The sequence below is a fragment of the Ambystoma mexicanum genome, chromosome 10, assembly GCF_040938575.1.
Source record: "Ambystoma mexicanum isolate Mex_15411 chromosome 10, UKY_AmexF1_1, whole genome shotgun sequence".
Taxonomy (NCBI): domain Eukaryota; kingdom Metazoa; phylum Chordata; class Amphibia; order Caudata; family Ambystomatidae; genus Ambystoma; species Ambystoma mexicanum.
The window spans coordinates 173,655,402-173,676,173 of record NC_090932.1 but is presented as its reverse complement, the minus strand read 5'-3'; the positions used below and the strand labels follow the sequence as shown (position 1 = coordinate 173,676,173).

The 20,772-nt window shown below is 44.3% G+C and overlaps 1 protein-coding gene across 1 annotated transcript in view; it reads right to left on the bottom strand.

The window, feature by feature from the left end:
• Window positions 1–20,772, bottom strand: part of POLB (DNA polymerase beta) — a 230,210-nt gene that overhangs the window by 180,852 nt on the left and 28,586 nt on the right. The window contains exons 3-6 of the mRNA XM_069617656.1: window positions 16,364–16,430; window positions 15,017–15,091; window positions 13,672–13,730; window positions 13,160–13,209 (exon numbers count right to left, since the gene is read on the bottom strand). Of these exons, the coding sequence (XP_069473757.1) occupies window positions 13,160–13,209; window positions 13,672–13,730; window positions 15,017–15,091; window positions 16,364–16,430 (251 nt within the window). The remainder of the gene's footprint in view (window positions 1–13,159; window positions 13,210–13,671; window positions 13,731–15,016; window positions 15,092–16,363; window positions 16,431–20,772) is intronic.

Below are 20,772 nucleotides of genomic sequence, written 5' to 3'. Positions count from 1 at the left end.
TTCCTTCGCATACAGTCAGTAATTCAAGGGTAGTAGATCCGGTCAGTCATACAATGACACTCAGTTATGAAATCACATAATACACCAACCCCGTTACAAGTATATTCCTTGCAACATTACTTTAGAATTCAGTTCAGAGCTAGTAAATCAACTCATACTTTCTGGAGGGCCTTAAACTACTCAAGGATAGGTATGAACACTTAACACCCCTTTTTAGAATGCACTAAGCAAATCAGGGAAAGCAAATCCCAATTACACTTTAAGAAAGACACAATGTATTTCAAGGTAAGTATGACTATTTTGGAAATGCTCTAGGCAGTTTCAGGGGAGGCACAACCCAGTGTTACAAGTTTAGAAGAGCAGCAGCAATTCAAGGTATGTAAATACTAAGAGGGGCGTCAAGCAAATTGTAAAATAAGTATTAACTTGTAGACTGTTTTAGGTCTATATAAAACAGATTAAGGGGAGCAAACCCCAATTACACTTTAAGAAGAACACACTTATTGAAGGTAGGTAAACCCTATTGGTAAGCTTTTACACTAATTCAGTTAAGCAATGATAAAACGGTACCAACACTTATTACTTTTCAGAAGCGGGGTGTTAGGCAGAAACCTGTGCAGTTCTTTCTGGGACCACTGCAAAAGATTTAAGACTACAGGTGTTTGGCAGTAAACCCACTTGGTAGCAGTCTGTACCACACAGATTCACTTGGTAGCTGTGGCTGAGCAGTCAGACTTCCCTCAAGAAGAGTTAGGCAGTATACAGAGTATTCACAATAGGTCAAGAGAACCAAGGTAACTCGGTCCAGGGTGCCTAAACCCCCTCCCACACCCCCTGTGGTACCCAGACAGAGAGGCACCACTTCTGTGGAGAAGCCCGCCAAAAAGTGGAACAAAGGGCTCGACTTGGGTTGGAGTCACAGAAGAGAACATAAACGCCATTTTACAATAGAGTCTTGGCAAAAATACCAACCGGAGAATTAATATTAATTAAATAAACCGGCGGTATGTTCGAGGCTATAAGAATTAAATAATTAAAGTTGGTAGCCTCGAACAATGGGAAAATCCCATAGGGATATATTTGCGGTCGAATATAAAAAGTAGTATCCAGTGCCACCAGCCAAAACTCGATCAGGGGGGACGGGGACGTGCCCCCTCGACTAACAGACCCCGGGGCAACCGAATTGCCCCGACCAGTACATCCACAATATGATGGTTTGTGCTGGTTTCTGTTAATAATTTGGGACTAGTAAAGCCAATGGTGACTTTACATGCCCTGGGAGACAGTAGTCAGTCCCAGGGTATGGAGTCTATGGTGGGGTGTCACTATGGCACCCCGGTGTTACTGCACGGAGGGTGCTGTGTAACACACATAGGAAAAACACATGAGACCCTATGGAGTAAAGGACCCCATAGCCCATAAAACACATTACCAATCAAAGGAATACCATTAATCATGTTCAAGAGTGGGAGAAAAAGAGTCTCACTCTTGGCAGGAGGAAAAAAAACAAACTCCAGAAATCCAGCAAAGCTGCTGGGGGACTCACTAGGTTAGGAAATTCAGCCTAAAGAGAGAATTCTCCCTAACAGGGGGAAAACACCATTCTAAGTAAGTAAAGCAACGTATATACTTTTAGAGGAGGGCACAATGCAACTCAAAGGTAAGAAACTTAAGGACACTTTGTAACTTCTTCTTTCACAGAGATAGTTGCCACACTAATTCTTTCAGCAAATAAGTACTTTTACACTTCAAGACCGAATCCTTTTCTTATCCAGCCCTTCCACAGTCCATTACATGAGTTTTCTCAGAGGAACCCTAGTGGGCTAGGTGCCCGCTGTAAGCAGGTTGAGATAGGGTTCAGTTGTCAAAGCTCCATAGTAGATATTCTTTAAACAAGTAAGTATTCAGTTAGTTAAAGTGTTAGTGTTCAGGGACTTCTGAGAAGGCGCCCTATATGTGTGCCAGCAATATGCCTGGGTAAGTGGTATTGGCTAACTTCCAACCACACAAGCCATTCACTCAGCATCACAGGATACACAACAGAGTTAAGGTAAGTAATACCCAAGCCCACACAGTGCCTTAGGAGAAAAGAAGAGCTTTTGGGTGGATGCCTTCAGGATGCAGCAAAACAGGACAAGGTCCGTGGTTGCTTTGTCTAGAGACGAAAGAACTGGACACTAGATGGGAACTTGCAGCAGCAATCATCAGGGAAGGCTTCCAGCAACGGACACTTCATGCTTTCTCGCAGGTCTGTTAATTTAGCACCTTTTTACAGCAGCTAGATGAAGAATGAATATCGCCGGTCGGATTATCTTCACTTTCACTCTCTCTGTCCTGCACTCTGGTGAGGGGACTTCAGGATTCGAATTGTGTCTCTGGAGAGCCAGGAGGCGGGCACCTAAATTTCGGACCGCGTCAGACTTCGGAAGACCATGCACTGCACAATGGCTCAAGGTCCCAGGGTATTGGGGTATTGCAGCCCAGCAAGGATGCAGCACGTCGTGACTTGGCACAAAATGCAGGTCCGGTAGACTAATGGATCTCACCAGGCTCTGGGTAGGAGTCGTCGTGTTCGGGACCCCGAGGGTGATTGGAAGGAAGGGTTACAGCAGGCTCTGGTTACACAAAAGGCACTCCTGTCACTGGAAATTGCTACAGCCGTCCTTTCTTCATCTTCCTCTTCGATTTCAGCTCCAGTGGTCGACTTGTCAGCAGCTTCCAGGATCAGAGTATTTATCAGGAACTACAGCACAACTTCTGCAATCTCTCCCTACAGTTTACAGAAAGGGAGGCTCTGGATGTCCAATGAGGACAGCCAGCCCCTCCAACCGATTGGAACTTGGTTCCTTTCAGGCAAGGTGGAAGACAAAAAAGGGCTGCAGCGTTTTGGACTCCTCCCTCGCATTCTGCCTTCTCAGACACTCTGGAGCCTGGGTGGGGAATACAAAGGATTCCCGTCAAAGACAAAACTGCCACGAAGGTCGTTCCCCACTTTGAACGGCAGGGGACGATCTCAGAAACAACAACATACTTAAAAATGCTGAAAAAGAAGGAATCCACCATTCTAGCAGAACGGTGGCCCTTCTGTGCATTACCGAGGCTGAATAAATAGCCTGAGAGTAAAAACGACTAAAAGTCATAAAGGTAAAATCACTGCCACCAGCCATTCAAATAAACTTGTAATTATAACAAAAAATGTTATCAGTCGCCACCCAAGTATACAAAAGAGAAATTAACAGGGGAGCCCAAAGGCGCAACCCAGTCTAAGCCCAAAAGTTATGAAGAGACATAAAAAGGGTCATCCATAAAAAGAGTAAAAGACTAGGCAAGATGGAAAAAAAGATTCCTACTCCCCTAGGGACAAGGTCAAATCATTACCAAGTCCAAGCAAAATGTACTGGGGTTGACACAGGTTAGGAAGATTGATCATAAATATGAAGATCTTACCTAACAGGAAGTTCGGGGGGGGGGGGCGGAGGGGGCTCACCAGCGAGCAATCCTGAACCGAAGGCCTCTAAGAGACTGTTCCAGTCTGCTGTGTCATACTGGGTGCTGGTCTGTGGGAGAAGAGCTATCCAGTCCGGTGTCCACTGAGGGTCCCTAGCGCAGTCTAAATAACGAAGGAACGCAAGAACTGTGCTCCAGTTGATTTGTGCTTTTAACTATTTGTCAGCATCCTTTCCTGTGCAGTTTGTAGTGATCATTTGCCTTTTTATCTACTTATTGCAAAAATAACTGCAAAGTAAAAAGACCTTTCATCTGAGTGAGTGGATTGTTTCAAGCAAATATGAACCTGCAGAGGTGTGCGCTTGTTCTAGGCTAATCCCAGCGCAAACACACTCCCATATAAAACAATGGGGTAGTTGGCAGGATTTGCAGAAACAATGCCATTCGGGAAAGGAAAAGAGAAGTTGGTGCACAAGATAGATGAAGGGGAGGCGATCAGCCACGCTCGCAGATGACCAATCTGCAGCCCTTGGTCAGACGTGGCTGAGTTTATGAATGGGTTGGTCGCGCCCATTGCATGGCATTCATTAGAGGCAGATATTTCACCTGTGGTGATTAGCAAGTGCTTGGAGGGGTTACCATAGGGGAAAAGAGTGAAAAGCGGCAAGAAAAATGGGATGGTAGTTTTCAGCCAAGCTCAAAAAGGCACATGAGAATGTGTTGGTTAAAGAAGCAGAAATCTGAAAATTAGCCGATGAGATTTCCCTGCTAAAAGAACAATTAATCTTGAGAGAAACGTAAGAATCATCAGTCAAGCGAGGTGACGACATGGAAGACAAACGGGCTACCTTGCAGTGTGCGTAGCTATGCAGAGGGGCAGACAGAAGAGCCACAGTCCTAAGTTTAGAGTACGAGCATTCATCAGGAAAGATAATTGGGATTCAACTTCTTGGTCCGGGGATGTGAGTGATAGTGACCCTGAGACTTTGGACTGGGAGGAGGAATTAGAGTTGCGCCTTGTCGACAGAGAATTCTGAGGGAGAAACCCCAGGCGCTTCACAGAGAGGATGAATTTACCCAGCATGTTCATTAGTAATTCATAAATCTAAAGGGCAGGTCGGGGCAGGGAATATTCAAAATACATGCATAATTAGAGATTACACACAGAATGAATTACTTGACATAGCCAAGATGTGTAGGCAAAAAACAGGAGAGATGGTATTTCGCTGGCTTTTGTGATTCGGGAGCTTATATGATATATCATATGGCATTTATAACGCGCCTATACACAAGTGTTTCAAGGCGTGATGAGGCAAGGGAGGGGGAACAGAGGGAAGACAGGCAACGATCTTACTAGGCCAGGTGACATTGAGATTGTGCAAGTGCAGGGGAAGGGGAAAAATGCGGTGGGAAGGGGTAGGGGACAGTGCAGTACATGGGATCAACAGTAAAAAATAAATAGAATAAATAAAAGCAATTGATATTTTATTTCTTTCACACTCGTACACAAGTGTTTCAGAGCACGAATAAGTAAAAAGTGCAGCCAGCTGGTGGCAACGGATGGTAGGGGATTGTAGGGATAGAGAAAACAGGCCCCAAGTGCGGGGTTGCTAAGGAGGCAGTGCAGGTGTGCAACTGGTGGGGGAGGGCACCTGGGCCCGAGATCAGAGGGTGGCCAGGAAACCAGTGCAGTTTCAGTTTGAGCCATGGGTTCAGCAGGGAAGAGGGGGGGAGAAAGCAGAAGCAAAGAGGAAGGTCTTGAGGTGCTTCCGGACCATAGATGGTTCTCCTCAAGTTTCAGGGAGGCTGTTCCAGAGGGAGGCCCCAGCTGAAGAAAGAGATCTACCACCAACTCGTTGCTTGGAGAAGCGACTGACCCTGAGGGAGTTGGAGGCGGATGAGCTCGACAAGGAAGATATTTAGGAAGAGAGTTGCAGGTAATGAGGCCCCTTGCCCCAGAAGGCCTTGTGGACAATGTGGAGGATGTGTTTCCTATACAAGCAGAGTTACTAAAAATGTGTTCAATTACAAAGAATGTAATGTTAAGCCAAATGATATGTGGGGTTCAGGTGGCCCAAGGGAATCATACATGGCTTAATTGGCCAATATCAGCATTGGCGAGTGTATATGCTACTACAATGGATATGGAGGAACGTGGAGTGCATTGCACTCACTGGTGGAAGCTACAGACCAACTGTGCAAAATGGGAATGCACTGTGCATGCCATGTCAATTTTGTTGGTCCTGATGTGGAGGTGTTCACTTCTGGAATGAGGGCATGGTTGTTGCGCAATACTCCCAGCCACATGAAAATGTGCGTTATTAACTCTGGTAGGGCCCACTCAAGGGGGGCAGATTGGAGAAGTGGCTATGCTGCCCAAAAAAGAAAGACAGCAAACCGACACACATTTTGCTTGAGAAGTGGAAGAAAATGAAGCGCAAATGGCTGATAAAAACACGGTCCAGCTTGCCCCCTGAGGAAGAGTTGAACCCAAAAGCGCACGCAAAGGTATACCATAATTTGACTGAGGTTCATTTAATAGAGAAAGCTTGTCTGAGAGTAAATGCCCTTTTGTGCCACCGACTTTATAGGTGGATGGCAAAGTGAAACAGTGCCCAGGGGCAGAGGTGACTATTTTTAATGGAAATCTGAAAAGGTTGTCTGGCCCCAGAGTACTGATGAATGGATATGGAGAGCTAGAGATAGTGAGCAAGCCATTTGAAGAGAAAATGTTGATTGGGGAAGGTTCCCCTTTCACAGCCATTGTCTTAATTTCTGACATTCCAGAGTACATTCTAGGGATGGATGTTTTATTGGGGAAGACAGACTACTGATTTAGGAGAACTTGATTTGTGTGAGAGTGGCGACTTGTGTCTTGTGTTTCAGTGTGGCGTGTTTTAGGCGAATGTTTAATTCGTGTGCCAATTCCCATCAACCCGAGACCCCCAGCACTTTTTTTCCGACTTCTGGGATTTCTTTATTTATTCTCCTGAGTGAGTGGGGCTTTTTCCTCACTCGCTCATTCATTCCTTTGCGCCGACTTGGGAACTTTGTTCTACTGCTACTGGAATTCATTTTACTCCCAACGTTTTACTCCCTAAAAATCATTTTACTCCCAACTTAACAAAATAGCAAGTAAAATACTCGCACTGCAAAACCTTATCTGGAGCACTGGTGGTAACAGTGAGCAGGTTTGGGGGTATTTCAGCAGATTTACTACAGAATTACCACCAAACCTGTACTGGAGGCCCCATATACTCAAAATGGCCTTGCCATGCGCTTTTCACCCTGCCCTTTGCCCATCATGCTCTTTGGCCTTCTTCTTGCCTTCTCAGGTCAGGAAATACCATAAAAAGTATTCACTTTCACAGGCTCCAGTTTGGATTCCAGGCAAAGTGAGGTGTGTGTGCAGCCTAGCAGGATGCTGGTGATGGGACTGTCTTCTCCCAATCCACTGTCCAGTCAGAGGATGTCTGTGGCTGGGCAGACGTGGGATAAAAGGCTGTCCATGACTGGACAGCCCATGACAGTTTGAATGCTGCTCATCATTACCACAGGCAGGCACGGGAAGCTACCAGAGAGGCCCTTGAGCCCTTTCCCAAATAGTCAACTGGAGCCAAGACCTGGAAGAGGAAGATCACTGTGCTGAAGACCTAGAAGCCTGCTGCTGAGGACGACCAGCGTTGTCATGGCCAAGACCTGTCAAAGCCCTGTCTCTCTTGCAATGTTCCAAGACACTCAATCGATGCTTAAACCCTTGTGGGACTGTTAGGTAGATTCATTTTTATGTGAAATCCCCTTCACATGCGAGTCCCCCAAAACGTTTTGCTGGAGTACGGGTGATTTTGTCAGTTCTCCTGAGTGATTGGGAACACTTTTCCACGCTCACTCATACTTTTGCCCTATCTTTGGGATCCTTTTATATTTAATTTGGTACCTTTCTCTTGGAGTCAGACTTTCCTCCAGGTTTTGTGGCATATGGCATATGGCAGTGACTTTTACGGTATCTGTAGAAATAAACAGAATTTTTAAAAAACAAAATTTAATTAAAAAAGACAAAAATGCTGAATTCGGCACTGGAAAAAGAACCGAGTTCCCATAATGTCAATCAAGGGGAGCAGGGTTGTCCATAAAAAGGAAAGCAGGGGGAAAAGTTATTAAAAAAAAAAAGAAAAAAAAAAAGAATGAAAAGAACCCTGCGCCGACGGTTCCCATCCACGCAAGTGAATACAGTGTGCTGCCAAAAGGTACGTAAGAGAGGGGGAGCGAGTTCAGAGTGGCATTCTGCTGCAGGGTGATGCTTGTGATTATTACTATTTCAGATTTGTAATTTTCTGAATCAAAATAATCATGGACATCTGACTTTTACAAAACACAGCACTCCATGTGCAGTGTTGCTGGAAGTCCCATGGGGTTCCCTTTTTATTTTCTGCTATTTTCCTTGTGGGAACACATGTCCTCATGGGCAGGGGGGTATTTAGTATCCTTATCTTTTCTATTGCAAGATCAGCACACACCATCTTGCTGAGGGGTGTTAGGGAGAATTCTCATTTCTGTACCAATTCCCTTCAGACTTAGAGACCCCAACTCTTTTGCTGGACATTAGGACCAATTTTCATCCTGGAGTGAGTGAGACCTTTTTCTCACTCATGTGTTTTTGATCTGATTTGGACTCTCTTTCTCTTTGGTTTTGGAGTCTGCACATTCAGTGTAGTGTCACAGAGAAGTCCTTTTGATTTCTCATAAGGTTTAAATACCTTCTCTTGGATAAACTACTGTTCCCAAATGTAGTAAAGTGAAATTGACTTTACTTACCTGTTTTTCCTATCTAGGTCCAGTACACCCCATCTTATGTTGAAGTACTGGGGGGTTACTTAGTAGCCCCTTTTCCTACTTACTCATGTAACATTTGTTATGTTACCCTCATTACTTTTAATGGCTGGTGGCAGTGGTTTACTTTTTTCTTACCATTGTGCGTTTTTAGCGCAGGCCGAATCCTCAGCTGCAGTAATGCAGCCATTGGTGCCCATTTTGTCAAAATTCTCACCATTTCTTGCTTGTGAGGTCTTTCTTGGGATTTTACTCTGTGCGCCAAACCAGGTTTAAGCATTTTGTTCATTTTGCCTTGGGCGGGCTTCAGCACTGAAGCCCACCTCTGGCTCCAGTGTGTCCGGCAGGGCAGGAAGTGAGTGAGGTGCCCGAACCTCCCTGTCCTTAGTCTCCTTGGTTACCTGAATGCACCCAGTGGCGATTGGCTGGCTGGCTATTCTTGCAGGGCAGCCACCCTGCTCTGTGAATGACAGCTAGGCTGTGCATGAATGGGAGAAACCTGCATAAAAGGCAAGGTCTCTTGAACAGAAGGCAGAGTTGACCACTGGAAGAAAGATCAGATGCAAGAACTTGGAAGAGAAGCTTGCTGTACCCTCCTGGACCGTTGACCTGCCTGGTGAAGCCCTGCTGCAGTGCTGAAGCTCCAACTTTGTATCGACTGGAGAAGCCCAGAAGGGACGACTTCTTCCCTTGGGTTGGTGGGACCAACTGACCCAAAGAAAAACTGTGCTGGAAAAAAACCTCTCCCTGCTGGCTGTACATCCTTGCTGATGCTGGAACTGCGTGCCAGGGGTCAGGAAAAAAAAGCGAGTGCATCGTCTTTAAGCCGGGCCAGAGCTCCAGGAAGATCCTGGGGACCCTCTTGAAGCAGGACGACCCAAGCCTGAGCCACCTCAACAGAGTGCTGCTGATTTGGAAAGAGCCCATAGCCGTCGACGACCTTCAAACTGCAGTGCTGGAGTCCTCCAGACGTCCTCCCTCTTGTCCCCACGACTGAGGCCCGGGAAGCCAGGATCTGCAAGACTGCAACTAGAACAGAAGCCAGCTGGATCCTCTTCTTCAAACCTAAGGTACTGTCTTGACTGAAGGGGTTCTTACCTCTTGTGTCTGTAGCTTACTTGTTCTCACTGGAAACTTGCAGTAGCTGCTTTTTGCAGAGTCGATTTCAGCTCTGCCCTTCACAAGCCTTACAGCGTGTGGCCCAACAATGATTCTTTCTTACAACACACACTCCATTTAACATTGTGCAAGATGTTTGTGCTATCTAAAGAAGTACCTCAGCTCCCTAGACACTGCTCAAATTGACTTTGGCTGTCCTGGCTCCCTGCAGACTCTTCTGACCCATTGACTTTGGTTTTAACTGTTCCTCATATGTGGTGCACAAGTTTAACTTGTATTGCTGAGAAAGGTCTAACCTAGACTTAATTGGGAGATTGATATTCACATGCTGTGAGAACCTGTTACCTTTTTTCCTTCCCTAATATTTTCCACCAACTCAGTATTACATTAAGTGTAAAAAGTGATATATCAATGTCCACAGTGTCCTAGTAATTGAAGTCACCTCAGGGTGTAGAAAGTGTATGTGGGACATCTTTGAAGGGTATCTACTGGCTTATCTTAAATCTGAGGAAGTATTGTGAAGTGTATTTGTACTGTTGCATATTGCCCTTTCTAAAATAAAGCTTACTTAAAAACTGATTGTTAAATAAATAATTATTTTACTAGAAAACCTCGAGTATAGGTGCCATTTGGATACTTGTAATTGTGAATCTCAGTGTTCCATCTCTACAGCTCACATTTACCCCTCTTGAGATAGGTCCGGCTGCTCAGTCACTCTACCAACTTGTGTAGTACAGACCTATATCAATAGGTGGGTTACTCATTATCAAGAGGACAAAGCTGGTGTAGTCTCCCACAGGGTTACTCCATACAATCTTGCCTAACAAGGGGTGACACTGTACCCCCTTTCTCACTACTCCGGTAACATTTTGGAGACAAGCTAATCTGAATGGCTGGTGGCAGTGGTTTTATCCTACCTACACTTGTGCAATGTTTACTCCCAGGCTGTACTCAAGCCGTAGTAGTGCACAGAAGGGACACAATTGACCTGAAATGGTGACTGTTTTCTTTTTTCTGCCAATTCAAGATGGCTTGTCCTTTCTTGGTCCTTCTACCATGCAGGGTGGGGGAGGTTCAGGATTGACCATCTTCGGCTGGATCCCTTTGTGAAGCCCGTCAGGGTGCCAGTGTGTCAGAGGACAGGAAACAGGGGAGAACTCCGAAACTCTTCTGTTTTTCTTCTGCTTTGCCTGCCCGGAAACCAGTTCCAGCTGGGAGATTATCTGTCCCAAAAAGACAGCCAGCACCAACAGTTTGATGGTGCATGGGTGCTGATTGGCTGGGTTCCTGCAGAAGAGGCATGGATCCTGAGGCTGAAGGCAAGCTCACCACTGAAACTGAAGAATCAACGAGGGTGGAGAGACACCCACAGCCACTTCCAGGCGACCAGAGATGCCTTCCGAGTAAATCGCTGCTGTCAACCCCTCCTTCCAAGTGCCAGGAGAACTCCGAAGAGGACGGCTCTCTTCCTTAGACTGGTGGAACCAATCAGTCTCAAACCGACCTACATTTCAAGCCATCCCGCAACGAGCTGCGACCTTCACCAGCAGCCAACCGCCAATACCCTGGGACCTGTGGCCATTGTGCAGTGCATGGCCTTCTGAAGATCAACCCCTCCATCCCCCGACCCCAATCTTTGGTGGACTAAAGCCGGCCCTCCAGAGGCAAGATTCCACTCCTTGAAGTCCCCTCACCAGAGTGCTGGATTGAGAAAGTGAGACTAATCGGCAGGTAACCGTTCTTCACTGGTGCTTTGAAAAGGGCGCCAAAATCATAGAACCACGAAGAATCCCTTGTCTAGATAGAGCCTCTTCACTTGACTGCTGCTGCAAGAACTATTCCAGTGTCCCTTCTTTCGTCTGCCTGACCAAGAATCTGGTGACCGGGTCTGCTGCTGCAGGGGCACTGTGCTGCATCCTTTGCTTCACCTTTAGGGTACTGTGAGACTCTTGGCAGAACTTCCCTAGAGTCGTTAGCCTTTAGGGAGCCTTCACCGAAGTGCCTGGACCCATTTTTTACAATAGAAAAGCTCTACAGACGTCTTGCCTGGAACTACCGACTTTATGCAGATGGGCCTCTTCTATTCTGCCTTCCAATCCGACTGTGAGACACTCATACCTAGATAGGGAGGACTTCTAAAAGTGTTACGCCACTGAGAAAAGTATTACAAGTGTTGAAAAAGTATTTACCTGCTGGTCTAGTTTCATTTATTCTTACCTGAAACAGATATTATGAAAGTTATTATGACATGTTTTACTTACCTTTGAATTAATTACTGCCCTTCTACAAGTATTACACAAGTGGAAGCAACGGTGAAGCACCGCTTTGCACCGACCTCTCCTGGCTGGATTTCAACTCCAACAATTGAACTAACTTTTGCGAGCTTTGAAGCCGTGGCACCGCCCCCTTTTCGCATTACGTTTCAAAAAGGGAGACTTTGTGCGCACCAAGCGGAAACACCGGTGAAGCACCTCTTTGCCGTGGCGCCTTGCGGTGCCTCGCAGAAGCATATCCCGATTTTGTGCTTTTAAGTATGTCCCTCTTTCTTTGCTTTTCCCAAACGCTTAAGCTGGTATTGAAGAAATTCAGCAATACCTCTTCTCGCTCAATTGTTGTGACATATTGCTGTGTGAAGACTGCAATGAGATGGAATTTGTATACACTACGTACGGATATGCTGCCACCACGCTTAACCAAACCACAAGCTTCACTCTAGAACGCAACCAAATGGAACTTTCTGGTAGCGTTTTAAGATGCAAAACTTGCTCGACCCTAACGGCTTGTCCTCCTAGAAAGAAACCAGTGAAACACCAATCAAAGGATCTTTCGGCTGCTGATATATGCTTTTTTTTATCCAGACTCGACTGCAGTTAATCTCTCTGTCACCAATCCTATGGGAACACATGTCACGGTGCCGAGTGTGCCTGGCATTGCTATTGTTGCGGAGAGCGAGTTTGAGCAACCGGAACCATGCAATCTGTCCCTTTCAGACAGTGTAGTTTTGAAGAGTGCATCGATGGCAGTTTTCGCCGGCGAACTGTTGCGGAAATAATCCGAACAAGTCCGCTGACATAGCTGTCATCGATTTAGACTCCACGCAGACATATTATTCTATTCAAGCCGTGTCGGAGAAACTCTTTCTCCCCAAATAGGTTTTCTGACATTAGCCTGGCCAGATCAAATATGAACTCTTTCTTGTTCCTACTCCACAAAGAACTTTAGCCCAAGAAAGACTACCCCTCTGTGGAGCGCAGACGTTTTCACTACCATGCGTCTTCTCTGCCACCCCCCTGATCGTGGAAAATTACAGATTGTCCTGCAGGGAAACATGGGACCTTCCTGGAGCGCAGTCGTTTTCACTGCCATGCGTCTTCTCTGCCACCCCCCTGATCGTGGAAAATTACAGATTGTCCTGCAGGGAAACATGGGACCTTCCTGGAGCGCAGTCGTTTTCACTGCCATGCGTCTTCTCTGCCTACCCCCTGATCGGTGAACATTACAGATTGTCCTGCTGGCAAACATGGGACCTTCCTGGAGCGCACCCCCTTCTCTCTCCCCCCTCCCGAGCAGGGAAAATTACAGATTGTCCTACAGAGGCACATGGAATTGATAATGTGTGCTAAATGGAGCATAACAGACTAAGTCAAGGCCTGTTGTTAGTAGAACATTAATATGGCAAATTGATAAACATTCACACCAATAGCACATCCATCCCTGTATTTCCACTAATGCATGACCAGAGGAGAAACATTTCTGTACACACCATCCAGGGTTCGGATTCCTTCGTCCACCAGCTTTCGAGCAGCAGCAGGGCTAAAAGAGAGAAGAGCACTTAGCATGCAAATAAAACACCACTAGAGACTTTGCAAAAAATACACTGACTGCACCTTATAAACCAATGTACCAGAACCAACCTCAACCTAAAATCCACTGTACCAGGTCAGAGCGTCAGTCTAAAACACACTTCCCCAATACAGATATGAGGCTATATTACACTGTACCACTATATATCGACTGGAACCCAATGTACGAATAAACACTGCTCCCTAAAACCAACTGAACAGCTATCAGCTAGGAACGCATACCTCAAGACTGCCATCCAGAACTCAAAAAGCTCCCCTTCCCAGGGTCTGCAGGACGGAACCCATCCCATTGTAGCGGCCATCCAGTGGCCAGCCTCCCGGGAGTACTGAGAATCCTCCTTCCCAGAAATGCTCATCAAGAAAGATTTCTAACTGAAGCCGGCACAGCAAGGTCTATGACAAAAATACCCACCCTATGCCAGTGACTCGCGTGAGGAAATTGATAGAGGAGCTGGTATCGTCATTTCGAATCTACGGAGACAAACAGTAAATTAAGCAATTTGGTTTGCAAAAGGAAAAAAAACGTTTGAAGCTCAACATTGCTGGGGTCTTTTTCACAATGGGCAGTCACTCATATTCAGATAACTAGACCACAGTAGACATTTCTAATGCCACAAAAGGAAGGGTGAGGCAGATTCTATTTCTAGGAAGACACGCTCTAGGAAGTTGGCCGTTCGGTTTCACACCATGCATGCAAATCAAAGACTTAAAAGAATTCTTCGCGGCAAGATCTAGCCTCCGCACAGGTGTCGGCTACGGTTACGTGTGATTTGAACATATGAAAAAATAACGAATGAAATTAACGAAAAAATAAGTCACTTTTTTTAATTGAGGGGTGCAGAGGAGCCCTGCCCCCCCAAACGCCCACACTTGCAACCCCACTCTGAAACACACCCACAACTTTTAATCCTTTATCCCATTCTGCATTTATATATTTTCGACATTTGTTCATTACCATTTAGTTAGTTATTTTTTTTTTCCGTTAAGTCACTGCATACCATTGGCTACACCTTACACTGAAGTTATAAAAAATCTGGCAGAAAACACAGGAGGTTCCTGATCTGCCAGCACAAAAATCCTCAGGAAGGGTATTTTGTAATGGACCTCAAAGCAGGTCATGCTGCAACAAGACAGTTCACCAGTGCCATTGAAGGCTGCATTTATTAACCTGGAAGGTAATCCTCAAGTCCACTCGGTACAAAATAGCCATCAAATAGGTGTCACATTGTCACAAAGAGAACCCTACAGCTCATACTATCGGGCAATTTCAACCATTTCCATTTTGCTTAGTGTGCATTTTCACACTATTGAATAAAAAAAAACACATACAGATGTTTAAAAAGTGAGAGATGCATAAGACAGATACATTAAGAAATAAAGGCAGAAACAAAAAGAGATCAGGGCCACCATCAAGAGAACTGTGGAAAGTGACCTTTAAGAGATTAGAAAATTGACATTTAAGTTACCAGAACTATTCTCTTTACTACTGAAAATGATCAGCAGTAGGAATGGACTCAGTTATTTAGGGGATGGGACAGTGCATAAAGCGGGGCTCAGGAGTAGGATAGCAACGATCTTGAAGGTTCGGTGCAGGGTAGTGATGCAATCAGACCTCGTGAAGGTTGAGCGAAAGCTCACAACTAGCTCAAATACACTCCAGTTAAGACACAGATAGGTCTGTTGGATCAGAGTCAGTGTTAAAAATTGGTTTTGCCTGGATGAATGGTCTACTTATTTGGTTTAGAAAGAATTCTTACCTTTTCCAGCTTTCTGAGTTTTCCAGTTGATAAAAACTCATCAATCTTTTCTGCAATTTTAGCACCAACACCTTCCTAAATGAAGCAGATAATTAACAAATAACTAGAGACAGTTCTCCTCACAAACATGGTGAATGCACAGATTCTTCTTAAACAACCTAATCTTGAACTTGCTGCACAAAACCTAGAGCCACCAAATGTCTACCTACAAAATGCACCAACTGTATAGTCCCACATGAAAAACCCTAAAATGAAAAGTGAACTAAGCTAAGCAGTAGTTTCCACAAACAGATACGGGGTAAACTGCATCATGGATACACATTACAAAAAGAGGACTGGAAACGTGTTTAACAGGCTCTCCATGCTCTCCACTGTAGTCCTGTCCTCGCATCATGGTTAAAGGGAACAAAGCAAGATTCTAACCAGAGTTTACATGTCTCTTCCATGCCTATTGTGTTCATGCAAAAACACATTTTTAAAATGTAAATAATGTGCTGTGCTTTTAAATTAAGAATTAGTTTGGAGAAAATTGTTGGCTTTGCAAAAATATAAAAAGTAAAAACTAACATTTCTGAATATGTTAGCTCAATGTATTATGGATAGATAGCTGCAGTACTTCAGGACCTAGTATAATATCATATCATATATAAGCAAAACCACACATTTCCACTAGTCCATGGTTAATTTCGAGAAAACAAACAAAAAAAATTACACAGAGGCAAGTAAAGTTTTGACTTTTAGAGATTCATTTTAAAAAGATGGAATGGTAGTTTTCTGAGTGCACTGGTATGAATATGTGACTGGACCGGTAAATGAAAGAAATTACAAAAGCACGTTGTAAATTCCCCAAAATCTTGAATTGGTAGCTTTGATCATACCAAGCTCAAACTTGCATGTACAATAGATCAGGACCCATCTTTCAGAGTACGAACAAAACGGTCCATGACCTCAGAAAAAGACTCCACGGTAGTCTGGCTTCTAAAATCAAAGCTGGACTGAAACCATCTGCTGCCTGTAAAAGCCAAAGATTCCCTTCTGATAGACAGCTCGCTTGCCTCAGAAGGACCGAACTCGAGCCTGATATCAAAATTACTGTATTCCACAATCACCCCGACTTCATGTGCGTCACGCACAGAAATGTTTCTTATCCATATCACTGTGCGTAACAAGAGCAATGGCAGGTGACGGGGTTAGGTGCAATACTCTGGGCTCTTCATCAACTGAGGTAGATGCCCTGTCACCTGGTCATATTTGCCTGTGCAGCCCCATTCATTATTGTAGAGTTAAGCATGTGGCTACGTGTACCGAAACAATTACAGCATGCCAACATCACATCAGGGAACTCACCAGCTTCTTTGCCTCGTTGCCATTTTTGATCTTGCTGGGGTACTTGGAAATGACAGACGCTGCTTTTCTGTAAAGGGAAGAATGAAAAAAATGTAAGATGCAAATGATTTGTCAGGCTTATAAAGAGATATAGTACATGCTCTGCATAAATTAGCAGTTTCTTTTCATCAGCCATTTGACTACTTTCAGAGGAACACGTCTGATGAAAGTCTGCAGCTATGACAAGGCATTAAACGAAGCATGGGTTATGGTCTAGATCCACATATCAGAAGACCAGCAAGTGTTCTGTTACATAGTAACTCCCTGTGTATGGCTTCCCACGTAATCAGGCAGAGTCTTCTGCAACAGACAATTACCTGGCAGACAATGTTGGTGCAGGGCAGCGCCTAAAGAGTGGCTGAATGGTGATGGGCTTGGGGAAGACAAGACTCCTGGGTTCCATGTGAAAATGTAGTCATTCTATACAAGCAATGTAAAATGTGAAAATATTGCCAGTCATAAAGTTGCAAAAAAGCTATTTTTCAGAATAGAAATGTACAAGGCTGTAAACCAAAAATGAACCAAATCCCTAATAGAATGAGGCAATTACCTGCCCTCGCAGTCGCCCCATCCCTTATGCCAGCTCGAATTACAACCCTTATTCTACCCAAACTTAGGCTTTCCATAACTATTCAATGTTCTAAATGATCTTTGCATGCGACGATACAAAACACCAGATAAGAAATGTATATATTAAGCAGTTCGCTAAGTTTGGCGAACAGCGTGGCCGCGAACTTTATAAAAGATTAAACGAAAACGATGAGATGTGGCAAGCCGCAGGGGCCACAAACGCACATCAATCTTACAATAGGAGGAACAAACATTGAGGATGTCTTTTACTTTGATTATTTGGTGATCAGGGTCTTGGGAGATGGCAAATGGGCAAGACACGTGAATAAAGCAAATGTCTCCTTTGGGAGAAAGTGTAATGGAATATTACAATTCGCAAAAACGTATGGACATTTCTAGTTCCTGCATTAGAAATTTATAGCGGGAAGGCAACTGCAGCTGCTATATATGGCGCAGAGATTTGGGGCCGCTAAGACTAAATCTATGACAGAGAATACCTAAAGTCTACTTTGGCTGTTGAAAAATGCACTGAATGTCCCTTTATTCTTAGAAATTGGCCTTATGGTAATACAAGATTGTGCGGCTTTGACACCATTGCTTTTTTGGGTACGCATTTGGTCTGGGGATACGGATTCCAAACACAGATCAGCCCAAGAGATACTCTAACCTATCAGAACATTACAACTATTCCATGGTTTAAGCATATTAAACGAATCATTAGGCTGGTTAAACCTGGAAGATTTCTGGGCTAACCCAGAGGGCATCTCGAAAAACAGTAGGCAGGAAGTTCAGGATGCTCACCGAGAATATCCAAGAGGCTACACAGAAGTAAATGTTTGTCGACTATTTATAACCATCTGTCAATTAAGCAAGGGTATTCCTTGGCAGGGACGGCTTGTCCATACTGGGCGAGGAAGCGCCGACCCACCAGAACCCTTGCCCATCATGGAGGAGCCATGCAGGTGCGCTCCTGGGCTGGTGTAACTATCAAAGGGAAACGTAACTATCCTTTGACAGTTCATACCCCAGCAACGCATGTCCAAAGGGCCACACAAGGCTGAGAGCGTCTTGCTTCCCCGGTGTCGCATGGCCCATTGGGAATGCAGGCTGAGGCACTTCATGTTTGTATGCGAGAGGGGGCACTCCTGCACATACAAAAGGACCAGGGCGCTGCACTAGCAGAGCTCTGGCTCCTGCACACATGAGCATGAACCACAAAGTGCTCTGCTTCCTGGTTCCTGTTGCTGCTGGAGGGCTTTCTGGAGGCTGCGGCTGAGCAGAATCCAGACCAAAGCTATGTGCAGGTAAGTTTTATTTTGTATGTATTATCATGTGTGTGTCTATGAGTGAGTGCATGGTGTATACGTGTGAATTTGAAGGAGAGAATGCTGTGTGTAAATGTGGTGTGTGAATTTGTGTGCGTGTGAATGTTTGTGCTGGGCTGGGAAGCGGGTGGGGAATGGGGGTGGCAGCGTCACAACAATGCATTTTTTACTTGGCATCTTTCATAGATGCACAGTTAAAGATAACAATTCCTTCTTTTAGGTGCCGGTGAGATAGCACAGCAAGTTAAACACTCGCCCTGGATATTTGTGCGCAGCCTGCTGTGGCAGGTTTGAATCCTGGCAAGGTCAACTCAACCATTCATCCATCCATCCTAGGTCGATAAATGGAGTACCACTCGGTGGGATAATAATGTAATCTGTTATTCCAGCGCTCTGAGACTCAAGGGTGTGTAGCGCTATATGAGAAATAGATATTCTCATCAACCAGCGGTTGGGGAAGCCAGTCTAGCCATTTCTTACTGTGCCATGACTTTGTACACTGCATCTATGGTAAGAAACTGCAAATACATAAATATCCGGGACTCAACACCAGACTGGAATCCACAAAACAACTGACTGGTCTTCTGATCATCCCACATAGCAGAAAAGATATAATCAAAAAATGGATTACAACAACACTAGATGATATTGCATCAGAAAAACACTTTGCTAAAAAAAAACAACGGTTAGATGGTGTACACATCAGAGCCCTGAAGAGAAAACAAGAAACTGAACCAAAAACTGAGGAAAAACAATGATCAGCAGAAAATAAATCACATCCCAAAGACAGATACAACTATACAAAGCTGAAATCGTCAAAGCAAAAAAACTCTAATTACACCAAACGTATCAGAAACTTAAGCAACACCCATAAAGGGATGTTCAGCATTAGCAATGAGCTAGGAACTCTGAAAGCCTTCAACAACACAACTAGTCCCTCACAAAACTGTGCAAGGACTTTTGCAGACCATTACAAAAACAGAAATTGCACACATCCAGCAAGTCATCACGAATATGCCTAAGCACACCAACAACATCGCTAACCAGACAAAGCTGGAACCAACCACAAGACTAAACTACTTCTTTTTAGTTTTTCATATTTATGCTAAGTCTCCCTCATCTGTGAGACCCCCAGCACTTTTTGCTGGACTTGTGGATTCTTTTTCTATGTTCCTGAGTGGGAACCTTTTTCTGCACTCACCCTTTCTTTCACTCTTTCCATGGAAGTCTTTTTTGTGACTCTCCACACTTTATTTTTGGAATCATACTTTCCTATAACTTTTTGGGCATCTACATTTTATTACTGCATTACAAAGCACTTTCTGTGCTGTGTTGCTGGGGAGCCCTTTGGGCTTCCTTTTTAATTTCTTGTGGGCTCCTTGTGTGAACTGGTTAGCCCCTGGATATAGTAAAAACCAATAAGAGACCAAGGGAGTCAGTTATCGACGCTTAGATCCGGCTCATACCAAACAGCTAAGGACAATCTTCAACAAAAGAATCTAAGCATCCACATCCATCTCTCCTACTAACCTCCCAGGTGTCATAGACTCGACCTATGGACCAAATAGGTACCAAGTCCAAACAAGTCGTTGAAAAAATGTTCAAATTTATTAGAACTCAAGTCAAAAATACATTTAACTCAAAACATACAATTAGGCATAAAAAAATGTATAAAACTTAGTACACATCTAAAACAAGCCTAATACACAATCCTAAAATTGATGCAAACAGATAAAAAAAAGTATAAAAATATGATTTAGAAAAAAGTGTACCAATGGGTGGAACAAAAACTGATCACCCTCTAACACCCTGCCTATACAAAACTATTAGGTATAGGACATATCATAAACAACAAATATGTAACGTACAAGGTGACGCAGCAGTCAGTAGCATTTGGGGTTTCCTTGCTTCAGGAATACCTCACCGACCTCTATCAGTGGCCTGAGTGAGATCAATTTCCCTGTCATAGCTACCAGAGAACATACACCAACTCAATATGTTGTTTTGTTGTACTGTTACTTATTAAAATACATAATCAAAGACCCAACATGTTTCGTTCAACACCATGTTACATAAAACGTTCGTGAACTTCATCAGGAGGACCAACTGTGCCCTTCCTACAGCTATCTTGCTGATAGGGTACTCGTGCACCTCTCAAATGTAGTTCATTCGTATAATTGAACGTTCAGACAGGCCTAGAATATATTTAAAACATAAAAATGTAATAAAACCTATAGTTTGCATCTCATGTGGACGTTACATTGGTGGCATGCTATATATTAAGTTTCTCATTTTGCAGCAGAGAGACAGAGCAAGTAAGGTGGCCTCACAGAAATAAAAATGCTGTGGCAGTAAACAGACATCAACAGAGATTGATGCAGTGACAGAATTATGGATGCAGTGGCACAGATAGGAAAGGGCTAAATGAGCGGTAGCAGCAAGACTGAAGAACTGGCAGAAAATAAATCTAAAGAG